Genomic DNA, 23,767 nt, shown 5'->3' on the forward strand with positions numbered 1-23,767 from the left:
AAAACAAAGTAAATGAATAAATAGGCAGATAGAGGGAGAGAGACAGACAGAAAGGTGTAGAAGTAAATTGATGAATAAATGTATACATAAAAAATTATTGAATAAATAAACACCAGTAAGATAATTAAATGAACGAATAAGTAAATAAATAAATAAATAAATAATTAAATAAATAATGAAGTAAATAAGGTAATAAATGAAAAAGTAAATAAATAAATATATAAGTAAATAAATTAATCACAAATAAATGTGAATAAAAATGAATAAATGAAATATATAAAAAACAGAAAGACAGATGCATAAATAAACTGATAAAAATGGATTAATAATAAATAAATAAATAGTAAATGATAAATAATAAATAAATAAATAAAAATAACCAATGCATTTAAGAAAATTTGTGAAGAGCGTTGTGACGTCCGATGGCACTGTTTGGACTGAGTTCCTTCGTAAGTATCTGTTTGATATGTACAAATGCCATTGTTCTGTGCCAGTCCATGAACAATCTGCATTTTTACACTAGGGAAACCATAGGCAATTGTCGCAAGCTTCCATTCTTAGTGACATTGTTTCCGTATCTGTGGAAACGACCGTACACAATATCATTGCAGTCTTGTTTAGAATTAAGTTCGTGAACTCCTTTCTTATCTGCTACAGGATTCGAAAATTACCATCGCCTGGTTTCCAGCTTGTTAAATTGAATATTGATAGAGAACTGACCACTATGGCTCAGCGCTCCATCGCCAGGTTGCTGACGACATTAAGAGCACTCGAAGATGAAGATGGCGGTAATAACGGGTCTTCCCTGAGGGACATCGTAAGCTACATGCGGAAGAACATGTCTGCCACTGGAGATGTGAGATCCCAGCTAAACACGTCGCTGAGAAGTGCAGTCAGGCACGGACTCGTGGAAGAACTACCTTCACAACGATTTAGGTACAGTAATTCCTAACTTCCTTCATATTTCATATATTTTTATTTTATTTTAGCTGATCTTAAATATTTCTATCTTCTCTATTTATCTATCAGCTCTTTCATTGTACACGCATATGTTTTATACCAGATGAAACTATGAAGTAATTATATAAAATTGGGATCATTTTGTCCAATGGGCGTCCATTTTGGTGCTAGAATAATCGTTAAACACGTTTCTTTATTGTAATTGTATAATTAAAATGAGATCATTGAGTCCAAAGAGTATCGATTTTTGATGCAATAAATTGCATTTAAATTAATAATATACAAACATTTTGGTTCAGATAGCGTACATTATGGTACGAGGTTAATGTCTTATGTTTCTTAATTACAATTAGAGCCAAGTATTTAAAATACGTTGATGTGGTTCAAAGAGTATCCGTTTTTTTGTGCAGGGATAATTCGTTTAACATGTTTAAAAATTAGACCACGAATTCATGATTTGCATGGATCGTTGCAGATTGTTCCGACCCTTAGCTGAATATACGGAAGACAGAACCAGTGAACGTAGGAGGTCACGAAGCAGCAGCGATTCCAGGGACAGCAGGAGCAGGAGCTGTTCCGAGAGCAATGGCAGCGGCAGCAGCGGTAGCAGGACTAGCTTTTCCACTAGAAGCAGTGTCTACACAATGCCACGCCGAAAACAAAAGCGTCAACGCATCGAACACCAAGTGTGCTGCTGCCATACGCAGAAAGGCAGAGTAAGTATGCAATGTAATATATCAAAATGGCTGTCACACAAATAACACATTTATTCAATATACGTCTGATGAGTCTCGTAAAATTTCAATTCCTTTTTGGACGTAAACTCTTACCGCGTATGGACACATAAACTGTAGGAGTATAATGCAGAAAACTAAAAGTTGAACATACAATGAGAGAGATTATGTTTGATTGCAGTGTAGCTAATGCTGTTATTGTTTTCAAGTGAGAAAGAAAAAAAAATCCCTTCATTTTTTCTTTCCTCTTACGTTGACGTATGTTTCTTTTTTAATTTGACATTTGAATGTTTGTGTTCTACAGTTCATAGCCTGCAATCGCAATTTAGACCACCGAACACATTACGGAGGAGAAATGCCGTCGACCAGCGAATCTAAGGACGTGACATATGAGAGTGATGACGAAGATGGCGACATGGAAAGTAATGACGAAACTGAAGAGTATATGTCAGCGGATAACTGCCGAGAACGGGAAGAGGAAAGCAAGGACTGCAAGGCAGAGAATCCAGGAAACCAGGATTCTGATGATAAGGAATCTGCGTCCAAGACAGATGATGCGGCAGCGCAGGCAAAAGATGAGGAGCGAAATGAAGAACGCTACGACTTTTACATATAAATCTTATCATCATGTTGATACTCCGGATAATCAGCTTTTTTTGGCAATGAACATAATGATTTGCAAATCTCGAAATTATCAGTGTTTGAAACTCTGTATAATTGCTCTTGTTTGGCTATATTGTTTATGAAGATAGGTAAAATTTCTTGAGTCGTAATGGTTTACTTGAACACAAAATGAATTGTCGATTTTTATTGTATGAAATTCAAGTTTCAAAATAAACTTGTTTCAATTTATTAATTTGATTTTTGATTAAGAATTGTGATATGTATTTGTGTCACGGCTGTATTCCACCTACTCAAGAGCATAGAGAAGACAAACGGAAGAAATGAATGAGAAGGCATGGTAAGAAGAAACAAAGGAACGCGGCCATTACCAGATATTTGTGATTGTAAGGACAGAATAGATAGGGCTTTTGAGAGGTTATTAAATGGCGAAATAGAGGACAGAATGGTAAGGGCGGTGGATTTAACGAGAACAAGAGTACAAAAATGAATGAAGAAAAATCAGGGGTGACAATCGTGACAGAAAATAATAGAGAAGAAAATATCATGTAGGCCTATGAGATGAAAGTGTAAGAGTGTAGTAATTTAGGCATAGAAACAATGAATGAAGAGGAATTAAAGTGAAAAACTTCTGAACAAATGAGAAGTGGAAGAGGGAGGAATTGGAAGTGTAATTAAGTGAATTAGATAAGTCATGTGAATTAATATTTTGTTTTGGTAGTAGCATTAGGGGTACTATAACTGTAGGAGTATTCTAGATATTTAAATATAGGTACGAAAAGAGGCAATAAAATAGGACGTTTAGGAGTGGAGCGAATAGACCAACGAACATATTACGGAGGAGAAATACCGTCGACCAACGAATCTAAGGACGTGACAAATCAGAGTAATGACGAAGACAGCAACATGGATGATAATGACGAAACTGAATCCAATAAATCTGCGGACACCTGCCCAGAACGGGAACAGAAAACAGAGGACCGCAAGGCAGAGAATCCAGGAAACCAGGACTCTGATGATAAGGAATCTGCGTCCAAGACAGATGATGATGCAACGCAGGCACAAGAGGAGGAGGAAGCAGAAGAACTCTATGGCTTTTACATGTGAAACTTATCAGCATTTTTATACTCCGAATATTCACTCTTGTTTGGCAAAGAAGATAATGATTTGTAAATCTCGAAATTATCAGTGTTTCAAAGTTTGAATAATTGCTCTTTTTTTGTCTATATTGTTAATGATGATACGTATAATTTCCTAAGTCGTAAAAGTTTACTTGAGCACAAAATGTATCAAATTTAAATTAAATATATAATATACACTTTTTATATTTGTTAATTTGATTTTTAATTAAGGGTTTTGATATACATTTGTGTAACGGCTATATTCCACTACTGAAGAGCATAGACAAGACAAACGGAAGAAATGAAGGAAGTTATGGAAAGAAGAAGGAATGTAAGGATGCAACTACCAGATATTATACAATAGATAAGGCTTTTGAGAGAGGTTATTAAATGGCGAAATGGATGACAGAATAGTAAGGGCGGCGGATTTAGCGAGGAAGAAGAGTTAAAAAATTAATGAAAGAAAATCAGGTATGGTAAGTGTCAGGTAAGTGATAGAATAAGAATAGAGAAGAAAATGTCAAATGTGAATTGAAAGTGTAAGATTGTAGTAAGTTAGGCACAGAAACTTAGTGTGGAATTGATAAGAATTGATATTTAATATTAATTAATCATTATACCGTATATACATAGTGAAGATGACATTCAATACAGGGCACCGTGTATACACAAAATCTGCATGTATCTTAATTGAACGTTGGTTTTCAACTTTATTCTTTCAATATTCGCCCCAGATTTCAAGCGTAAACGCATGGAAAATCGAACTCGACACCTAAGAATGAAAACCTCGTATGTCTAATTTTCTAAATTTTACAGGCGAGCAAAAAATCGACATACAAGGTTTTCACATTTAAATATATGGCTCGTAAGTCGGAAATTCTATATGATTTCGACATACAAGGTTTTCACATTTAAATAGATGGCTCGTAAGTCGGAAATTCTATAGGCTATGATTTCGACATACAAGGTTTTCACATTTAAATAGATGGCTCGTAAGTCGGAAATTCTATATGATTTCGACATACAAGGTTTTCACATTTAAATAGATGGCTCGTAAGTCGGAAATTCTATATGATTTCGACATACAAGGTTTTCACATTTAAATAGATGGCTCGTAAGTCGGAAATTCTATATGATTTCGACGTACAAGGTTTTCACATTTAAATAGATGGCTCGTAAGTCGGAAATTCTATATGATTTCGACATACAAGGTTTTCACATTTAAATAGATGGCTCGTAAGTCGGAAATTCTATATGATGGCTCGTAAGTCGGAAATTCTATATGTTTTCGACATACAAGGTTTTCACATTTAAATAGATGGCTCGTAAGTCGGAAATTCTGTATGATTTCGACATACAAGGTTTTCACATTCAAATAGATGGCTCGTAAGTCGGAAATTCTATATGATTTCGACATACAAGGTTTTCACATTCAAATAGATGGCTCGTAAGTCGGAAATTCTATATGATTTCGACATACAAGGTTTTCACATTCAAATAGATGGCTCGTAAGTCGGAAATTCTATATGATTTCGACATACAAGGTTTTCACATTCAAATAGATGGCTCGTAAGTCGGAAATTCTATATGATTTCGACATACAAGGTTTTCACATTCAAATAGATGGCTCGTAAGTCGGAAATTCTATAGGCTATGATTTCGACATACAAGGTTTTCACATTTAAATAGATGGCTCGTAAGTCGGAAATTCTATATGATTTCGACATACAAGGTTTTCACATTTAAATAGATGGCTCGTAAGTCGGAAATTCTATATGATTTCGACATACAAGGTTTTCACATTTAAATAGATGGCTCGTAAGTCGGAAATTCTATATGATTTCGACATACAAGGTTTTCACATTTAAATAGATGGCTCGTAAGTCGGAAATTCTATATGATTTCGACATACAAGGTTTTCACATTTAAATAGATAGCTCGTAATTCGGAAATTCTATATGATTTCGACATACAAGGTTTTCACATTTAAATAGATGGCTCGTAAGTCGGAAATTCTATATGATTTCGACATACAAGGTTTTCACATTCAAATAGATGGCTCGTAAGTCGGATTTTCTATAATGACTATAAATACGCGCTTTTCATTTTAAAATTAAAGCATAAAGAGATACTTGGTTTTCAATTTTTCTCTTTTTTCATGAAAAAAAAAATAAAAATGAAAATTTTGCAATTGTAAACCATAAGAGCACGGGCTTTCCTATAAATTTGAGTGAAAATCGCATTTTCGAAAAAAAGTCGACTTACGAGGTTTTCATTCTTAGGTGTCGCTATGCAGAGGCACCTTAAGAGTCTTTTGAAACTCGCAAGGCTTTTTGTCCGGTCGCATACAAATAAAGATTGTCATTATTATTGATACCACATTTTGAAGCCTAATACAGGGTGGGGCATAGAAACCAAGTGTTTTTAAAATAATCATAAAACAGTTAGTTTTTGTTTTCAACACATTTCATTGGTAGAATAACGTTTGTGAGAACATACCATTTCCATTATGAGCGGAAAATTACATCTGGCACGTGATGTCCGTCTGTGTTGACACATTGTTTGAGGCACTGACGAAAATTCACCTCTATTCTTTCCAGGAGATCTCTGTTGATTTGGGTGATGTGTTGACGTACTGTGTCCTTTAATTCATCTAATATTCGGGACTTATCCTCGTAAACACGTGCCTTTAGGTACTCACATAGACAAAAATCACGTGGACAGGTCATGGGACCGAGGGAGCCATGGAACATCACCAAATCTCGAAATGAGACGTTTGGAAAACAGGAGGCAGAGAACTGCCATTGACGCTCTGGAGATATGCGCCGTGGCCCCATCTTGCTGAAACCACACATCTTGTATGGGTGTAAATGTAAATCGCCATGCAAAATCCGTCTTACCGTGCGATTGCTGATTCCAAGAGCAGCTGAATGTCTTCGAGCAGAGCGGCCTGGGCTGCGCAGTATCGCTTGTCTGACTGAAAATTTTCTGGAGTACGCACTCTGTGTTGGGGGCCGGGCGATTTAATCTTCAGTATTGCGCCTTTTTCTTTTAACCCAACATAAGATTGTGTCACGCACGGGAACAGAATCATTGCGATTAATATTGAATATGTAGCATAACTCACGCCGTATCGAGCTCACCGACTCACCATTCTAACAAAACAATCATACTCAAACATGCGTCCACTGCTCCATGATGCCGACTGCAGGTGAAATGCCATTCCAAAAACACTTGGTTCCCATGCCCCACCCTGTAGAATTAAGAAATTATCTACACAATGCATAAAAGTTCACTGAACTTTGGCACCTCTAACTTCACTGTATGACAGCGAAATTTGGATGGTCGCTATTAATAGAATGTTTCGCAGCTTTATTGTCGACGTTATTTTAAATCTTAGTTGTGACTTACGTACCTAACGTCTGAATGTAGATTTATCTGCGTAACGTAGAAGTCAGAGAAGTTGCCGCAGAGTCGCGGCTATATTAACTTTTCTTCGTTATGAGTACATTGACAACATGACTTATGCACCTAACGTCTGAATATAGATTTACCTGCGTAACACGGAAGCCAGAGAAGTTGCCGCAGAGTCGCGGGTAAATAATTTTTCTTTGTTATGAGTACATTGACAGCATGGCTATGGAGACTCAAGATTGATTGACAGTTGAGGCTCGTGATACGTTTTATTATGGTAAGCATATTAAGCATACAAATAAAGATTATTATCTTCTATAATACGAGTGCTGATTGTTTTCCGGTAATTTAATTGAACTTAACAAATTTTTGCTGTTATGATAATTAATAATGTAAGTTATTTCTGGCGGTGTGGAAGAGAAGACCTGACGGCCTTAACTACAGCAGAATAAATAAATAAATAAATAAATAAATAAATAAATAAATAAATAAATAAATAAACAAATAAACAAATGAACGAATGAATGAATAAATAAATGAATGAATGAATACATAAATAAATAAATAAATAAATAAATAAATAAATAAATAACTGAATGAATGAATAAATAAATGAATAAGTAAATAAATAAATAAATAAACAAATAAGCAAATAAATGAATGAATAAATAAATAAAAAAATAAATAAATAAGTAAATAAATAAATAAGTAAATAAATAAAAATAAATAAATGAAAAATAAATAAATAACTGAATGAATAAATAAATAAATAAACGAATGAATAAATAAAGAAACAAATAAATAAGTAAATAAATAAGTAAATAAGTAAGAAAATAAATAAATAAGTAAATATATAAGTAAATAAATAAAAATAAATAAATGAACAATTAATAAATGAAAAATAAATAAATATATGAATAAATAAATAACTGAATGAATGAATAAATAAATGAATAAGTAAATAAATAACTAAAGAAATAAGTAAATAATAAATAAATAAAAATAAATAAATGAAAAATAAATAAATAACTGAATGAATAAATAAATAAATAAAGGAATGAATAAATAAAGAAACAAATAAATAAGTAAATAAATAAATAAGTAAATATATAAGTAAATAAATAAAAATAAATAAATGAAAAATTAATAAATGAAAAATAAATAAATATATAAATAAATAAATAAATAAATAAATAAATAAATAACTGAATGAATGAATAAATAAATGAATATGTAAATAAATAAATAAATAAAGAAATAAGCAAATAAATGAATGAATAAATAAATAAACAAATAAATAAATAAGTAAATAAATAAATAAGTAAATAAGTAAATAAATAAAAAATAAATAAATGAAAAATAAATAAATAACTGAATGAATAAATGAATAAATAAATAAACGAATAAATGAATAAATAAACAAATAAATAAGTAAATAAATAAATAAGTAAATAAATAAGTAAATAAATAAATAATAAATAAGCGAGAAATAAATAAATATATAATGATAGCAAACATGAGTTTAAAAAGTGAAATTAAATTACCTGAGAATAACTATTATCACGAATTGTATTCGGCAAGATAATCCCAATGCGAACAACTATAATTTTGAAGAACTAAACATTCGAGGTTGTAATAATAACACGCAGAAAAATAGTCAAATCGAAGCAGAGATGATAAGAATAAAAGGCTCCTTGGAATAAAAACAATTGAACATTTGAGATTATAACAATACTTCATTTTAAACTCTTTAATCACTGCTTATCTATAATTTTCAACCTGTTTAATTTTATTGTAAACATTTTTACTGATAGTAATTAATTGTGCAATTGTTGTAATTAATTATTGTTGCTTGTTGAGGCTGCGAGTTTCACGCAATTTTTTTCTCGCTGTTATTTATACTTGCTTTAACATCTTTGGTCATATCGCGAGTTAATGCTTTGGGTGACACCCGAAGGCCTGTGTACTGCTGTCGAGACTGATTCTATTGTTGTGAACTAGATGGCGACTGTATAATATGTATTACTGATTTGCTATAAATACGATTTCGGTGATGAATGATACCGGTGATATTCAGAGATGTTGTGGCCCGAATTTCCTTGCATTTGTCTTACGGTTGAGGGAAAACCCTGAAAAAAACTCAATTAGGAAATTCAATCCGACCGAGAATCGAACCCGGGCCCTCTACGTAAAAGACCAGCGTGCTGACCCCTACACCACAAAGGTGGTCTTTTACGTAATTTTATGACTGCTGATACATCGAAACAAAGATGATACAAATGAAAGAAATGAATATAGAAGAAAAAAATTATCACTTATTAATTTTGAACATCATGCTTTTAACTATTAACAGTAATCTCACTGGAGGTTTTGATTTATCTCGAGAAAATCAAAACTCTAGTGGGATTTAATTGAATATTACACGATTAGAAGAAAGTATAGAAAGATTAGAAGTAACGAAGTACTCTAATACTATAAAATATTGACTTAGGAAATACTGAACTGTCTTCAAATGTATTATTGTACCATTGTATTCCGCTAGATGGCAGTAGTGTGTTATGATTAGCTGTTTTCTTGTTACCAGTTGTGCCAACTATAGAATCTTCATTGAACTCCGTGGACGTTAATAGTCAAGAAGGCTTTGTTGATTCAATTTCATTTTTATTAAAACAGTTGCATTCCACTTCATTTATTCGGATCCCAGTAATCAACGTCACTTGACAGATGATTTTCGATAAATCTTAGCATTAAACAATCTCTGATACGTGACTATCCATAATATCACACAGCAGAAGCTATAACATTACCTAAATATAATAAAAAAGTGTTTGAAAAGTTATAATTAGGAATGGTGAAATAAGAAAAGTTTTAACTAAGGATGACGAAATAAGAAATAAGCATAACTAATTTTAAAAGGAACAATTATTGAAAGTACAATTTTCAAATTTGAATGTTTTAGTGGTTGGTGTTTCAGTTGATGTTATATTGGACGTGTGCGTAAAAGAAATGGAACTCGTTGATGTACATGGTGTATTCCTCAACTTATTCAGGAGTTTCAAATGGTGTTCTTAATTTATTTGTAAATAGGGTTACAGGGAAGATGCATAGCTATGACCAGCGATCTTTATTAATTATTGTTCTTGAATGCCAATGGGAGTCATATTTGAAATTGCTGTGTATCGACTGGAGTGGTTTGTAATTTTCTGTTTTTTTTTTTTTCTTTTTTGACGTCCAGACTAATGCAGTTTGAAATGTTGGCAAACAAAGAAACAAATGCTAGGGTTGTGATAAAAATAAACAAATGCTAGGGACGCGATAAAATTAAACAAATGCTAGTGACGCGATAAAATTGTGCAATAAGCAGCCATGAATTGCTTGAAAGACGTCCTTTTGTACCGTTTTATTGGTAAAAGGAAATAATAAGACGTAGTAAAAGTGTAATAGTCAGTGTAATTCGATTTTCCCTATTTTTAAGAAGGGGGACAAGACTAACTCTAGTAACTTTCGAGGAATATCACTTTTGTTGACGTCATACAAAATTTTGTCGAATATCCTTTTGAGAAGATTAACTTCATATGTAGATGAAATTATTGGGGATCATCAGTGTGGTTTTAGGCATAATAGATCGACTATTGATCAGATTTTTTGTATTCGACAGATATTGGAGAAAAAATGGGAGTATAAGGGTACAGTACATCAGTTATTCATAGATTTCAAAAAGGCGTATGACTCGGTTAAGAGAGAATTTGGTATTCCCAAGAAACTAGTTCGATTAATTAAAATGTGTCTTAGTGAAACTTACAGCAGAGTCCGCATAGGCCAGTTTCTATCTGATGCTTTTCCAATTCACTGCGGGCTAAAGCAGGGAGATGCACTATTACCTTTACTTTTTAACTTCGCTCTAGAATATGCCATTAGGAAAGTTCAGGATAACACAGAGGGTTTGGAATTGAACGGGTTACATCAGCTTCTTGTCTATGCGGATGACGTGAATATGTTAGGAGAAAATACACAAACGATTAGGGAAAACACGGAAATTTTACTTGAAGCAAGTAAAGCGATCGGTTTGGAAGTAAATCCCGAAAAGACAAAGTATATGATTATGTCTCGCGACCAGAATATTCTACGAAATGGAACTATAAAAATTGGAGATTTATCCTTCGAAGAGGTGGAAAAATTCAAATATCTTGGAGCAACAGTAACAAATATAAATGACACTGGGGAGGAAATTAAACGCAGAATAAATATGGAAAATGCGTGTTATTATTCCGTTGAGAAGCTTTTATCATCTAGTCTTCTGTCAAAAAATCTGAAAGTTAGAATTTATAAAACAGTTATATGACTGATTGTTCTGTATGGTTGTGAAACTTGGACTCTCACTTTGAGAGAGGAACAGAGATTAAGGGTGTTTGAGAATAAGGTTCTTAGGAAAATATTTGGGGCTAAGTGGGATGAAGTTACAGGAGAATGGAGAAAGTTATACAACGCAGAACTGCACGCATTGTATACTTCGCCTGACATAATTAGGAACATAAAATCCAGACGTTTGAGATGGGCAGGACATGTAGCACGTATGGGCGAATCCAGAAATGCATATAGAGTGTTAGTTGGGAGGCCGGAGGGAAAAATACCTTTGGGGAGGCAGAGACGTAGGTGGGAGGATAATATTAAAATGGATTTGAGGGAGGTGGGATATGATGGTAGAGACTGGATTAATCTTGCTCAGGATAGGGACCAATGGCGGGCTTATGTGAGGGCGGCATGAACCTCCGGGTTCTTTAAAAGCCAGCAAGTAAGTAAGTAATTCGATTCTCATTGGTCATACTAGTGTCAATGAGCTCGTTTATTGCCTGAGAAACATTGACGTGGAAGTATCACTATAATTGAGTGCACATTTTGAAGTCTAATCGAGTTAAGAAAATCACCACAAAGGATGTACAAGTTTACAAAACTTCGGTACCTTCAGTAGGCCTACTATTGAATGACACAGTAATTTGGACTCTTCGGAAAATAGACTTACGAAGATGGACGTAGTTGGGTAGAGATTTCTCATATCAGCTGATTATACTTAATTAGGTTACAAGAATCAACGACATTCTGCAAAAGAGAAACTAGCACCGTTTCGATCAAAATAATAAAGATTACCATGAAATTAAATGCAGTAAACTTAAATACGGATCACCTGCGAATAGGTTGATCTGCCGGATAAGAGGTAGAGAGAGGGGGAAGTAGTGGAAAGGGGAGGGAAAGGGGAAGGGAGAGGAGGAGAGAGAGAAATAATGAGAGAGAGAGAAAAAAATGTTACAAAGGTGACATACTTTCGCAATATGTTTTTAAATGTTTCGTAAATAGTTTAATCCCGTTACTATGTTACAGCTAGTATTATCATTTGTAGTTAGTTCTTTTTCTTTTTTGAAGTGAAATTTCTTTAGGCTAGGCATAAGTCAAACGCTGTGAAATAAAATTATGTGATGGACGATTTAGTTGGCTCGCTATTTAAGGATCCTCGGCGTATGAAGAGAGAACATCTACAACAATATCCATCCCTGAAGTCCATCTAAAAAAGTGGTCGCTATTAGAAAACTAGAGATCTAATGGGACAATGATATGAAATATCAATAATCTATGCCATTAGAAGAACAACTAGAGTTTATCGCCATTTTAATTGCTCCAATACCCGCAGATATAGCCTATATTATATGCCAATCAAAGAAAGTCAGCGACTAAGGTAGGCGTATATGATTGACAATGATCTGAAGTCGAATATTATTTTACTATCTATTGACAATTGAAGTACGTAAAGCAGTAACCCATACCCCTGTAATAATTAATAATAATTTATTTATTTAATCTGGCAGAGCTAAGGCCAGTAGGCCTTCTTTTCCGCCCAGCCAGACTCTAATTCTAATTAAATACATTTGCTTACATAGTTATTACATTAATATCTAGATCATAAAACAACATGAAAGTAAATAATGAAAATTGGATAACTAATGTTAGTGTGACAATAATAAACACTGGTAAGAAATAGTTATAATAATAATAATAATGATGATAATAATAATAATAATAATAATAATAATAATAATAATAATAATAATAATATTAGTAGGGTAATAATAATAATAATAATAATAATAATAGTAATAATAATAATAATAATAATGAGATAATTTAGATATTTATCTGTGATATATATAACCATTAAACATTGAGAAACCTGAAACAGCTATTATTGTTGACAATAATTGTTAGAAAAATATCTCGTTAGCCTATTCTTAAATTGATTTGATGTCTGACAGTCCCTGACATTACTCGGTAGGGAATTCCAAAGTCGAGGAACAGCCACAGTGAAAGAAGATGAATATGAGGATGTTCGGTGGGAGGAAATGGATAATATTGAGGAGTGTTGTGATCGTGTGTCTAGGTTATGATGGGTGGATAAATTTTGAAAACGAGACGCAAGATAGACAGGAGTGGAGAAATGCAATATGTGAAAGAGAAGGGAAAGACAGTGGATTTTCCTACGATCTTCTAGACGGAGCCAGGACAACATTTCGAGGGATGGTGTTACGTGATAAGCCCGGGCGAATATTGCAGACGAAACGGACGCACATATTATGAACACGTTGTAGTCTCTGCGCCGAAGTAACGCTTAGGTCAGTAAGCAGAATATCACAGTAATCGAAGTGGGGAATCACGAGTGTTTGCACTAACATTTTTTTCATGGAAAAGGGTAGAAAATTCTTCAATCGTCTAAACGAGTGGATTAATGAGAATACCTTTTTGCAGGTTTCTGCAACTTGAATGTTCCAATTTAAACTTTTATCCATATAAATACCTAGATTCTTTACTGATTCACTGAACGGAATTTCGGTGCCGTGTATTTTAATCGGGGACAAATTTGGTATGTAGGAATGACGCATGAGACAATTTGTATACTGTGTTGATTACATATGAGTACAAAGTAATAAGAAGAAACGATGTTCAACTCGCATTGAATTTGAGATAAATTAAAAATACAGGGTGGACCGCTCGAATGTACCTAGTTTCAATTGTATGCGACTGGTGAACGGTTGAAGATAGAACCTTACGGCAACGTTTATATGAAAGGAAAACTCAACAAGTTTCGAATTCTATCGGTAGATGGTGCTCAGACACGGTTTCTTTTCGTAGATTGTATCGATTGTCAAAATGGCGACACCGCAGATGAAACCGCAAACTGTGTTGTGGTATGCGGAGTTTAAATCTATTGTTAGAGTTCAAAGGGAGTATCGGCGAGTGTTTAACCATGATGCTCCAACTGCTAAAAGCATTAAGAAGTGGCACGATACATTTTTAGCTACAGCATCGGTGGTCGTAGAACATCCGGCGAAATGGTTGCAAATGTTCAAGCCGCGTATGAGCGAAGCCCGCGGAAGTCATTAAGAAGAGCTTCGCGGGAACTTCAAGTACCAAAATCAACATTGCAACGAATTGACCACAAACGTCTCAAACTGTACACATACAAAGTGCAGTTAATGCAACGTCTGGAGCCGGATGACAAACCCAAACGAGTGGAATTCGCCAATACGATTTCTTTCTTTGGGGCTACGTCAAAGATAAAGTGTATGCTACTCTAGTCGGAGACCTTCGTGATCTTCGGGAGCGTATCATAGAGGCTATTGAGAGCATTTCAGAAGACATACTCCAACGTCCTTGGCAAGAAGTCGTTCATCGCCTCGATATCGTCACAGTGACAGCTGGAGCTCACGTATAGATATGTTGATGTGCATATCGAAACTTGTTGAGTTTTCCTTTCATATAAACGTTACAATAGGTTTTTATCTTCAACCGTTTACTATACCTTGACCAAAACTACTTCCGACTTGACAGTTTACAGAGAAGGGGGAGCAGTGTTGTCATGTTGCCCATCTTTCGTGTAAGCGAGAGCGCTGCCGATAGAGTGCAGTAATGAACGGCTGACATGAACACATACATTCCTAACCAATTTGTTGAACACTAGGCATCAAAATTTGTGTATATTACTTTTATTAGTCTATTACTATTATTATTATTATTATTATTATTATTATTATTATTATTATTAATATTAGGCCTAGTAGTAGTAGTAGTACCGGTATTCTTCAATGTAATACCGTTAGAAAAGAGTCAAAAGGACTGTAAACTGTAAAAACAGGTTAAATTTAATACGAAGCCTCTACTTTTATGAGTGTCGTTATTCTTCAATGTAATATTGTTAGAAAGGCGTTGAAAAAATTGTAAACTATAAAAATATTTACGATTAAAAATCTGCACGGCCTTTTTCTTTTCCAATATCGATAACAGTGCTCTTATTAATTTTAATACAAGTAGCAGTTCTCATTACGACTTGTGCCAAAGGTAAAAGAGGTCCGCCATTATATTTTTCCCTCTCAAAATACTCTCTTACGTTACAAACCATCTCTCGCTCTTGACTCTTTAACGGACACCTTGTACAATATTCTTTGTTCTCTACCTGCCATTCCTTCCTTTCCACATTGCACAGGTCATCTGTTTAGAAACTCTCGCAAAAACTAGAAAACAAACACTAGCCACACATTCCATCAATGACAACGAAGGTAATACGTGTAATATAATTTAAACACATTAATTATCGATACTCTAAAACAATAATACAACTAAATAATATTTTTAATTCACAAAAAGCACGCGCTAACCAGCCAACTCAAAGTCATTCCGGGCACTGTATTCACCACTAGGCCGTGGTATTCACGTGCAGCTTGTAAATATAGACACGGCAACACCGTCCCGTTACCATGGTTACGCGTCTCTCGTGATTGGTTGATTTGAATGGTTGCCATGGTAACATGATATAGGCGCCATTTGTCAGGTCGGAAGTTGTTTTGGACAGACCATAGTCACATACAATTGAAATTAGGTACATTCGAGCGGTCCACTCTGTACATTTGATTCGGTGTGAATTTTAAAAAATAAACGGTGGTTCGGTTATTGAGGAAAATAACCTGTTTTCAGGTTAAACTGGCAAGCAAAACTAATCGGTAATTAACCGCTTAACCGTATCAAAATAACCGGTTATTTTTGCCCATTCCTACCGTGAACCTCTTTCAAATTACTCGCGGATGCTCAGGGCAGTGGCGGATCGTGACCAAATTATTTGGTGGGGCACAACTTAAAACACTAATATTGGATTAACTGAACAAATAGGTTCCTCACTACACGAACATAGGCTTGCCTTACTGAATAATTGCTGAAAATTTCATTAGCAAAATGTAAATACAGGGACATCAATTTATTTTTACCAACATTTTTTACATTAACCTGGCTATACTTTTGGATCAATGGTTGCTACCCCTTCCACGACTGGAGTTCGATGGCATAATATACACACAAATCACTTTACTAGGTATAGCAGGGAACAAAAGTAGTTCATCCATTTACGTAAACTAGGAAATATCATGCTTTTGAGTTTGATAATTTTAATTAGGTTTTTGTTTAATCGGAATACAGTACAGTATTAACAATGAGTGTTTTTACTCACGAACTGAGCTGTCCATACGGACGTATTTATTATGCAGTGCATATTATACTGTCTATAGCACATTAGCGTACACTATAGAGAATGAAGTTAAATTGAAAAATAATCATACGGATATTTAAACACATTTCTCAAAATGGTGGTCGTTCATTTCGATACAGGCTTCAGTTCTAATGTGTGTAATTCCAATTACCAGTTTCGTCCTTCGTACTAGTAACTAATGTTGAAATAATTCTGTACCTACTCTGTAAAAGAGTACCTTACGTACTGTAAATTCAATATTCTTTTCTGCTCGATCCGAAAAGACAAAATTACTCAGGCATGCTATCTACTGTCCGTCCAAGTGGTTATGTCGTAGGATCATAGAAAGGAGGGAAATCACGTGACAGTTAATTACTTAACGAGGCCCTTTTATTTAAGTTATTTTAAACAGTTGTATGGGTATAATATTACGTAGATGTCCAATTCCTAACAGAAAATAATGTTCTAAGAAAAGAGCTAAGACAGCCAGTCACTAGCCTTTACAGACAGGCGAATAGAAGCCGGTGGGGAAAACCGGAATGCGACGTAGGTAAATGGACGACAGTACCTTGCGAAAATGATGCAATATTGAAAGCTCTTTCGTCATTGGAAAACGCGAACATATATTTGGAACGTACTGTGACTGTAAGGCTACTTTGACTGTATATGCGGTCTTGGATCTGTGTGGAGGACGGTTGAACTTTATTAGTAGAAGGGGTGGGAGTGAAGTATCTTCAAAAACTCAGGTACAATAAAAATTGAAGTAAAAATAAAATGATGTCCCTGTATAAAGAATGCAAAATAGGGCCTACACTAACCTTTCTATTTATAGATGAAGTCCATTCTTCGATCCTTAACTCGAACAAATACTTCGATACAAACTAGTTGAAGTTAGGAATCAAACGCACCAGTTTACTTTCAATTGAAAGCAGTCTTTCTTGCCGCGAACTCTGCTATCGAAATCTAATTTCCTTCCAATTAATTCACTAACTTTATTCATATTGAAATGAACGCGTCCACACCTGTGGAGTAACGGTCAGCGCGTCTGGCCGCGAAACCAGGTGGCCCGGGTTCGATTCCCGGTCGGGGCAAGTTACATTATTGAGGTTTTTTCCTGGGTTTTCCTTCAACTCAATAAGAGCAAATGCTGGGTAACTTTCGGTGCTGGACCCCGGACTCATTTCACCGGCATTATCACTTTCATCTCATTCAGACGCTAAATAACTTGAGATGTTGATAAAGCGTCGTAAAATAACATACTAAAAAAAAAAAAAGAAAAAGAAATGAACGAGTACACAAGCACACAAAGAACACTAATGTAACTAGAGATGGCCGATATTTCACAAACCGATATTTTGTCACAGGTATTTTTTTGTCACAGATAAACCTGTGACTGATGACGCGAAATATCTGTGACAAAATATCGCTATCGAAATCTGCTCCGTATTCAATACTCTGTGACTGATATTTTCTCCTCTACGTCGTAGGTTTGCGCGTGCGCATGATACAGTAGCAGCAATCTGGCGGTAGTTTCTCCATCTTATTATAAATGATGTAGTTATTACACGATTTAAATAATAACACCATTGGTTACCAGTACTTAATCTTGTGTAAAATCCTGTCTGAACAACTGTTTTGTTTTGTATTATAACAACTCGGAGAACAGTCAACCTTCTTCTTATTGTCCGCCATTATTTACATTGCACAAAAAACCAGTGTCTCCAACAGAGTGTACGGAAAGTCGCCAAAAAGTAGTTGTAAAGTCGCTAGATTTCTCATCATCAACAAAGAAAGATTAAATTTTGTCACTATGGGGTGCTAAAAAGGTCACTAAATCCCTATTTAAGCAATATAAAAATTAAAAGAAATTGTTGTTGAAAAAGAGTTAAAGTCGCTAGATTGGCAACACTGAACAAAACTGTATAACATGGTCCGCGCATCACGTATTTCACCTGTTTAAGAGATGTTGCCAAATCCTTTTCACGTGAACTTAGATTGCATTTGAACCAAGGTAATTTGATCACAGAAAAGTTTTATACCATAGAAGAAGTGTCTGAACTCGGTTCACTTTTCGATCTTCGATCAAAGTTGATCTTTAGTCAGGGAGTTTTATACAATTGGGCCTCAGAATTTTATTATTGCCGCTACGAATACAAACGCGGGAACCGAGAACATGTATTTCGTACGGTTGTCAATGTTGCCAACATTCTTAACAAAAAAGTAGCCTACCATAATTTTGAATATAGCTGAACTTCTATATTAACAATGTTAAACAGTTTAATTTCAGTAGCTAAATTAATCGGAAAACATAGTAGAGCATTGTCTCTGATATGAAATATAGCAATTATTATAGTAAGTAATCTTATAAAGCTAGATCTAGCTACAGAATAGCTAAGCTGGCAACTTTATTGGTTCTTCGAGTCATCGCAGTGTTATCATCATACTTCTTTACGTAACGGTAAGATTTCTTCTCGCTCTAATCACGTTCTACACGTTGTTTTAAAACCATTTGCGCATGTGCACAGGATGACCACGCCAATGACTGAGCCCTGGCCGACGCTTCCTCTCTCATCTTCTCGCCCCCGCATCCATCACCTCACACCGCTCTTCTTGCACTTGAAACTCTGAGTTATCTGTGCGCATGTGCAAAGTATGGGCACTAGAACTATGGAGCCCGAGCCAGATAATTCCATGATTCCACTCGCTCGCCGTAGCTAAAAGCATTCACATTTCACACTATGTTTATGCCTGAATGGAAGCTCTTAAATCATTACGTTTTGAGCCGATAATTTTAAGAAAAAAAATTGCTTTATTTTTTTTTTGTGGGAATATAAAACGATTGGGGGAGGACACGTGCCCATGTGCCCATTAATGCGAGCCGCCACTGCCTCAGGGTTCCGCGGACCACAAGTTAGAAACCTCTATTCTTTATAATATAACAAAACTAGTCAATGGTTTATGGATTTCTATTACAATAAATACCAATATGCATCCCGAATCAAGAGAGCGACGATTTTTGCTTTAGTATTCTAGTTGGGAGTGCCCTTTGAGAGCTCGTTACGTCACAGCTATATCTATACTAATAATAAATCTGTAGCCGAAATTTTTGTGGTAATTTTCGATTTTCCAAAAATAATTGGTCCTATCATATATAATTAACCACCCTGAAACCGAAAATCGCTTTTTTGAAATTTTTGTTTGTATGTCTGTCTGTCTGTCTGTCTGTATGTTTGTTACCTTTTCACGCGATAATGGCTGAACGGATTTCGATGAAAATTGGAATATAAATTAAGTTCGTTGTAACTTAGATTTTAGGCTATATGACATTCAAAATACATTATTTAAAAGGGGGGTTATAAGGGGGCCAGAATTAAATAAATCGAAATATCTCGCTTATTATTGATTTTCGTGAAAAATGTTGCATAACAAAAGTTTCTTTAAAAATAATAGGCGATAAGTTTTATTCCTTGAACAATTTTGATAGGACTGATATTTAATGAGATAAATGAGTTTTAAAATTAAAATAACTGCCATCTAAGGCCGTGTAATGAATTAAAAAACAAATGACTTCGTCTATAAGGGGCCTTGGACAGCAACAATCGAAAGCTATGAATCATAGCCTACAGAGAATGTTTCTGTGTTTGTATGAAGTAATATCGGAAGCTAAATTAACAGATTTGTATAATTAATTATTATTTCACCATTGGAAAGTGTAGTTTCTCTGGATGGACATAATGCTATAATGTTATTACAGTAACTTCTGATATGATATAATATAATATAATATAATATAATATAATATAATATAATATAATATAATATAATATAATATGATATGATATGATATGATATGATATGATATATGATATGATATAATATAATATAATATAATATAATATAATATAATATAATATAATATAATATAATATAATATAATATGTAACATTATATAATATAATTTAAGTTATTTGAAGGGTTCAGAACCATAGTGGGCCAAGCGCCATTTACTGAATACGCAGAAAACAAGGATTAAAATTAAGTTGTTACCATAATTCAATGGAACCTATAACAAGTAAAATAAAATATACACATTACATTTTTTTTTATTGGCATAATTTTTTTTTTTTTTTACAAGAGGCCTACATATTTTATTATTAGTCCTCTTTTTCCTTTTTCATTTTATTTTACTGTTTCTTCATATATTAGCTCATGCGATAAGTATAACATTGTAAACTAATTTCATAATAATGGTCCATGGGCGTGAATTTGAACTGCCACTGGGGGAGACCCTGGTGTACCAGCATCATGCGGAAGTACTGCGTGAAGTCTGCAGTCAGGTAGTGCCACTCGAAACTTCTGTCCAGCAGCCAGATCTTGGGGTCCTCTCGTTTTAGATCGGATTCGCACTCGCTCTTGTGAAGGTACACCAGACACACCTTTCCGATGCCTTGGCAAGCGTCCAGTTCGAAGATCTTGCACTTGACGCCGAAGTTGGGGCGCTGCCTGGGGTCGTCCTGCTCGCTGCAGATCTCGATGTCCAGCAGCGTGGGGCATTCCGCATCGCCCATGCTCTTGATGCCGGCCAGCCGTTGTAACTCAGACATAGAGTTGATCTTCATGTTGCCGATGGGGAGCACCTCGCCTTGTGGATATTCTCGACCATGGCTTCATTAAAGATCGGACATCCTCTCTCCTTTCTTCGTGGAAGTTTTGTTCTTGCGAACTTTCTACCCGTGCTCAAGCAGGTACGCTACACATTAAATGAGAAAGATCTCTTCTAACGAAATAGAGTTAGGAAATGATCCCAGGATGGAGGCAGCATTCCCTCGCTGAACCGCTATTCCAATGCGTTGACGAAGGAAATTGATACATCTAGGATCGCCGGTACGGGACAGTAGGCGTGTACCAATTTGGGTGAGTAGATCTTTAGCGTCTCTACACCACGGACCAAAGGCCTCAACTGCAAAAGCGACGAAGATGTAATTTGATGTTAAATGTTCATATTTGCGTCGTTTAGCATGATAAGCGGATTCAGCAGCAGATCCGGCACAATTGACATTAAATCTAAATGATGTCAATCTTCATTGAACTATGGTTGCATGTAATAAAAATTAAGAAACATGTTAAAGGAATTGTCATTGCACCATATGAGTGTCTCTGGACCAAAATGATTGCATTTTAATTATTTGGATGCAATTTAAATTAAGTAATATATTAAACGATTTATCCTTCTATCAAACACGAATGTTCCCTGGATCAAATGTCCTATTTTAATTATGTAATTACTTTATATTTATTTCTAACGGGTGCAGCGGAGCGCACGGGTACGGCTAGTTCTATATATCGCTCGTGTTGTCAGTACAGTATTTTGGTGACTGATATCCGTGCTTTAGTTATGAGGTAAAGTTTGGAAATCGTGGACAAAGCCTTCTGGATTGTTGGCCGCTTCCTAGCAACCGCCGATCCCTCACCATCTAGATCATGGCACCATGTAGGCGATACACATCCGAATCAACCCGAGGCCGTAAACAAAATCATAAACAAGTCATATCAAAACAGAAGCCAAAGAAAGTTAGTAGAAAGAACAATACTAGGAAGAATATCATCAAAAAACAACAGTGTACGAAACCTACCATTAAAAAGAACCGAACTACACATATTGCAAAATACAGAAGTGAGAGGTCAGAAGAGAAGAAAAGAAGAAAAACAAAATCTGTGAGTGATTGGGTGACGGAACTTGTGTATCGCTACATAGGAAGAGTTGGCACTCTTTACCACAAGTGCTCTTCTGGCCTCTCACAGAAGATATCGGAAATCTTCCTCCCCAGCAACTGCTCTTCGTCATCATTAACGATGAAGAGGTCTAACAGCAATCTGAGTGAAAATGACAGTCCGCAGACGCCCAGAATGTCTAGTCCTCGGAGCAATGCTTGCATCCCCAGCACTTCCAGGAATTCGAGACAACAGCTGCCACACAGCAACTTCTTGGAGGTAAGTAGAGAAAGCCACAAGGAAAAGAATACACTTCGTTTGCTTACACCAGTGATGTCAACTGATGCCCATAGGCGTAAGTGCGCGCTTTAGAGCCCAGGAGAGCCTGAGCGCTTTACAGCGGAAAAGAAAGAGACAGACGAAAGAGATAGTATATGCCGCTTTGTCGAGCTATATACAGGGATGGCCAGCACTGATTCAGTGGATAAAGGGAAGAGAACTTATTAAAACTGTATCCATGTTAATTTTTAGATTTGTCTGAGAAGTATAAGTGCATTATAAGAATGTAAGTTTTAATTTTAATGCTCATTTTCACAAGTTTGCTTTTTTATTCAAAAGGAATATTTTCTCAACTCTTTTTTTTACAGAAAAGTGAAATTTTCAGATATGTTTGTTTAGTAGCCTTACAGGTACTAAAACAATGTTTTCGTAAATCTAATACCGTATATCGTAAATACGTATTACTGAAGATAGTGTATTAAAACGTTTGAAAATATTCGCATGGAAAATGTTTGTAAGGAAATGAATTAACAAAGCAAATACTGTCACGTCACAAACAAAAGACATGTGCCTATGTGTTGGTAAAACGTCAGCTCTATAGCTTCAGCAGATTTCGAGATAATTTAATATTCTAATAACAGAAAGTTGCGCACCAATATCACCTAAAAGCATAATGCGATAAGAGTTTTATTATGTAATATTAGTTACAGTTAAAACATGTACCTAGGCAGCTTTGCTTTGTACTATAATATCGTTTTAAATACTTTTATAAGGCTAAAGATACCATCAATATCAATTTCAACTTATCATATCATATTCAAAGGAAATCTTTCAGTTTTATTCATATGGCCCAGTGTCTTTCTTTGGGATAACACGTTCTTTATGAATGATGTGTTTAATTCACTTAGTACAATATAGTTGTAGTTATTATGGAATTTGTGTGAATGGTTTTTCTTTACTCTTTATTATGTTATTAACGTTTAAAACACAACTGCAATATTAGGGTAAGAAGTAGGTGTTAGTACTTTTGTTTTACAGACATTATAGAAAATAACAAACAGAAAGAAGCCATATAAAAATAACGACATAAAATTTCACGTTCCGTTTGAAGTTTGTACACCACTGTTTTCTTAATCCAACAGGCTGCTTATTCCTCCTAGCATACCTAGCGCTTAATGCCCGCGAACGACGTCAAGGTCAGAAAAATGCGCTTGCTTTGACATCACTGGCTTACACCATAATCGAATCGGTTTTTTTTAAGGGCGTAAGTCAGGAAGAGTAAATCTGTGGGATTTGAAAAAAGAACTGTTAGAGGACATATATTTGGAAATATATAATTCCAGACATGTGGGCTGATAGTCTAAGTT

General features: G+C 34.9%; 1 protein-coding gene and 1 long non-coding RNA gene across 2 annotated transcripts in view; one reads left to right on the top strand and one right to left on the bottom strand.

Moving 5' to 3' along the window:
- Positions 1-23,767, bottom strand: part of LOC138702945 (uncharacterized) — a 96,507-nt gene that overhangs the window by 68,846 nt on the left and 3,894 nt on the right. The gene's annotated exons all lie outside the window — the stretch shown is intronic.
- Positions 622-2,504, top strand: LOC138702682 (general transcription factor IIF subunit 1-like). The gene is made up of 3 exons (XM_069830008.1): positions 622-936; positions 1,436-1,676; positions 1,999-2,504. The coding sequence occupies exons 1-3, from the start codon at positions 725-727 to the stop codon at positions 2,308-2,310; spliced, it is 765 nt and encodes a 254-aa protein (XP_069686109.1). The 5' UTR covers positions 622-724; the 3' UTR covers positions 2,311-2,504.

The sequence above is a fragment of the Periplaneta americana genome, chromosome 7, assembly GCF_040183065.1.
Source record: "Periplaneta americana isolate PAMFEO1 chromosome 7, P.americana_PAMFEO1_priV1, whole genome shotgun sequence".
NCBI lineage: Eukaryota > Metazoa > Arthropoda > Insecta > Blattodea > Blattidae > Periplaneta > Periplaneta americana.

What these genes read in the sequence shown, in the direction of transcription:
- LOC138702682 (XM_069830008.1), top strand. Translation starts at nt 725, where the DNA reads ATGGCTCAGCGCTCCATCGCCAGGTTGCTGACGACATTAAGAGCACTC. An exon ending in CTACCTTCACAACGATTTAG is followed by an intron (nt 937 to 1,435) that starts GTACAGTAATTC and finishes GGATCGTTGCAG; the next exon opens with ATTGTTCCGACCCTTAGCTG. An exon ending in GCCATACGCAGAAAGGCAGA is followed by an intron (nt 1,677 to 1,998) that starts GTAAGTATGCAA and finishes TGTGTTCTACAG; the next exon opens with TTCATAGCCTGCAATCGCAA.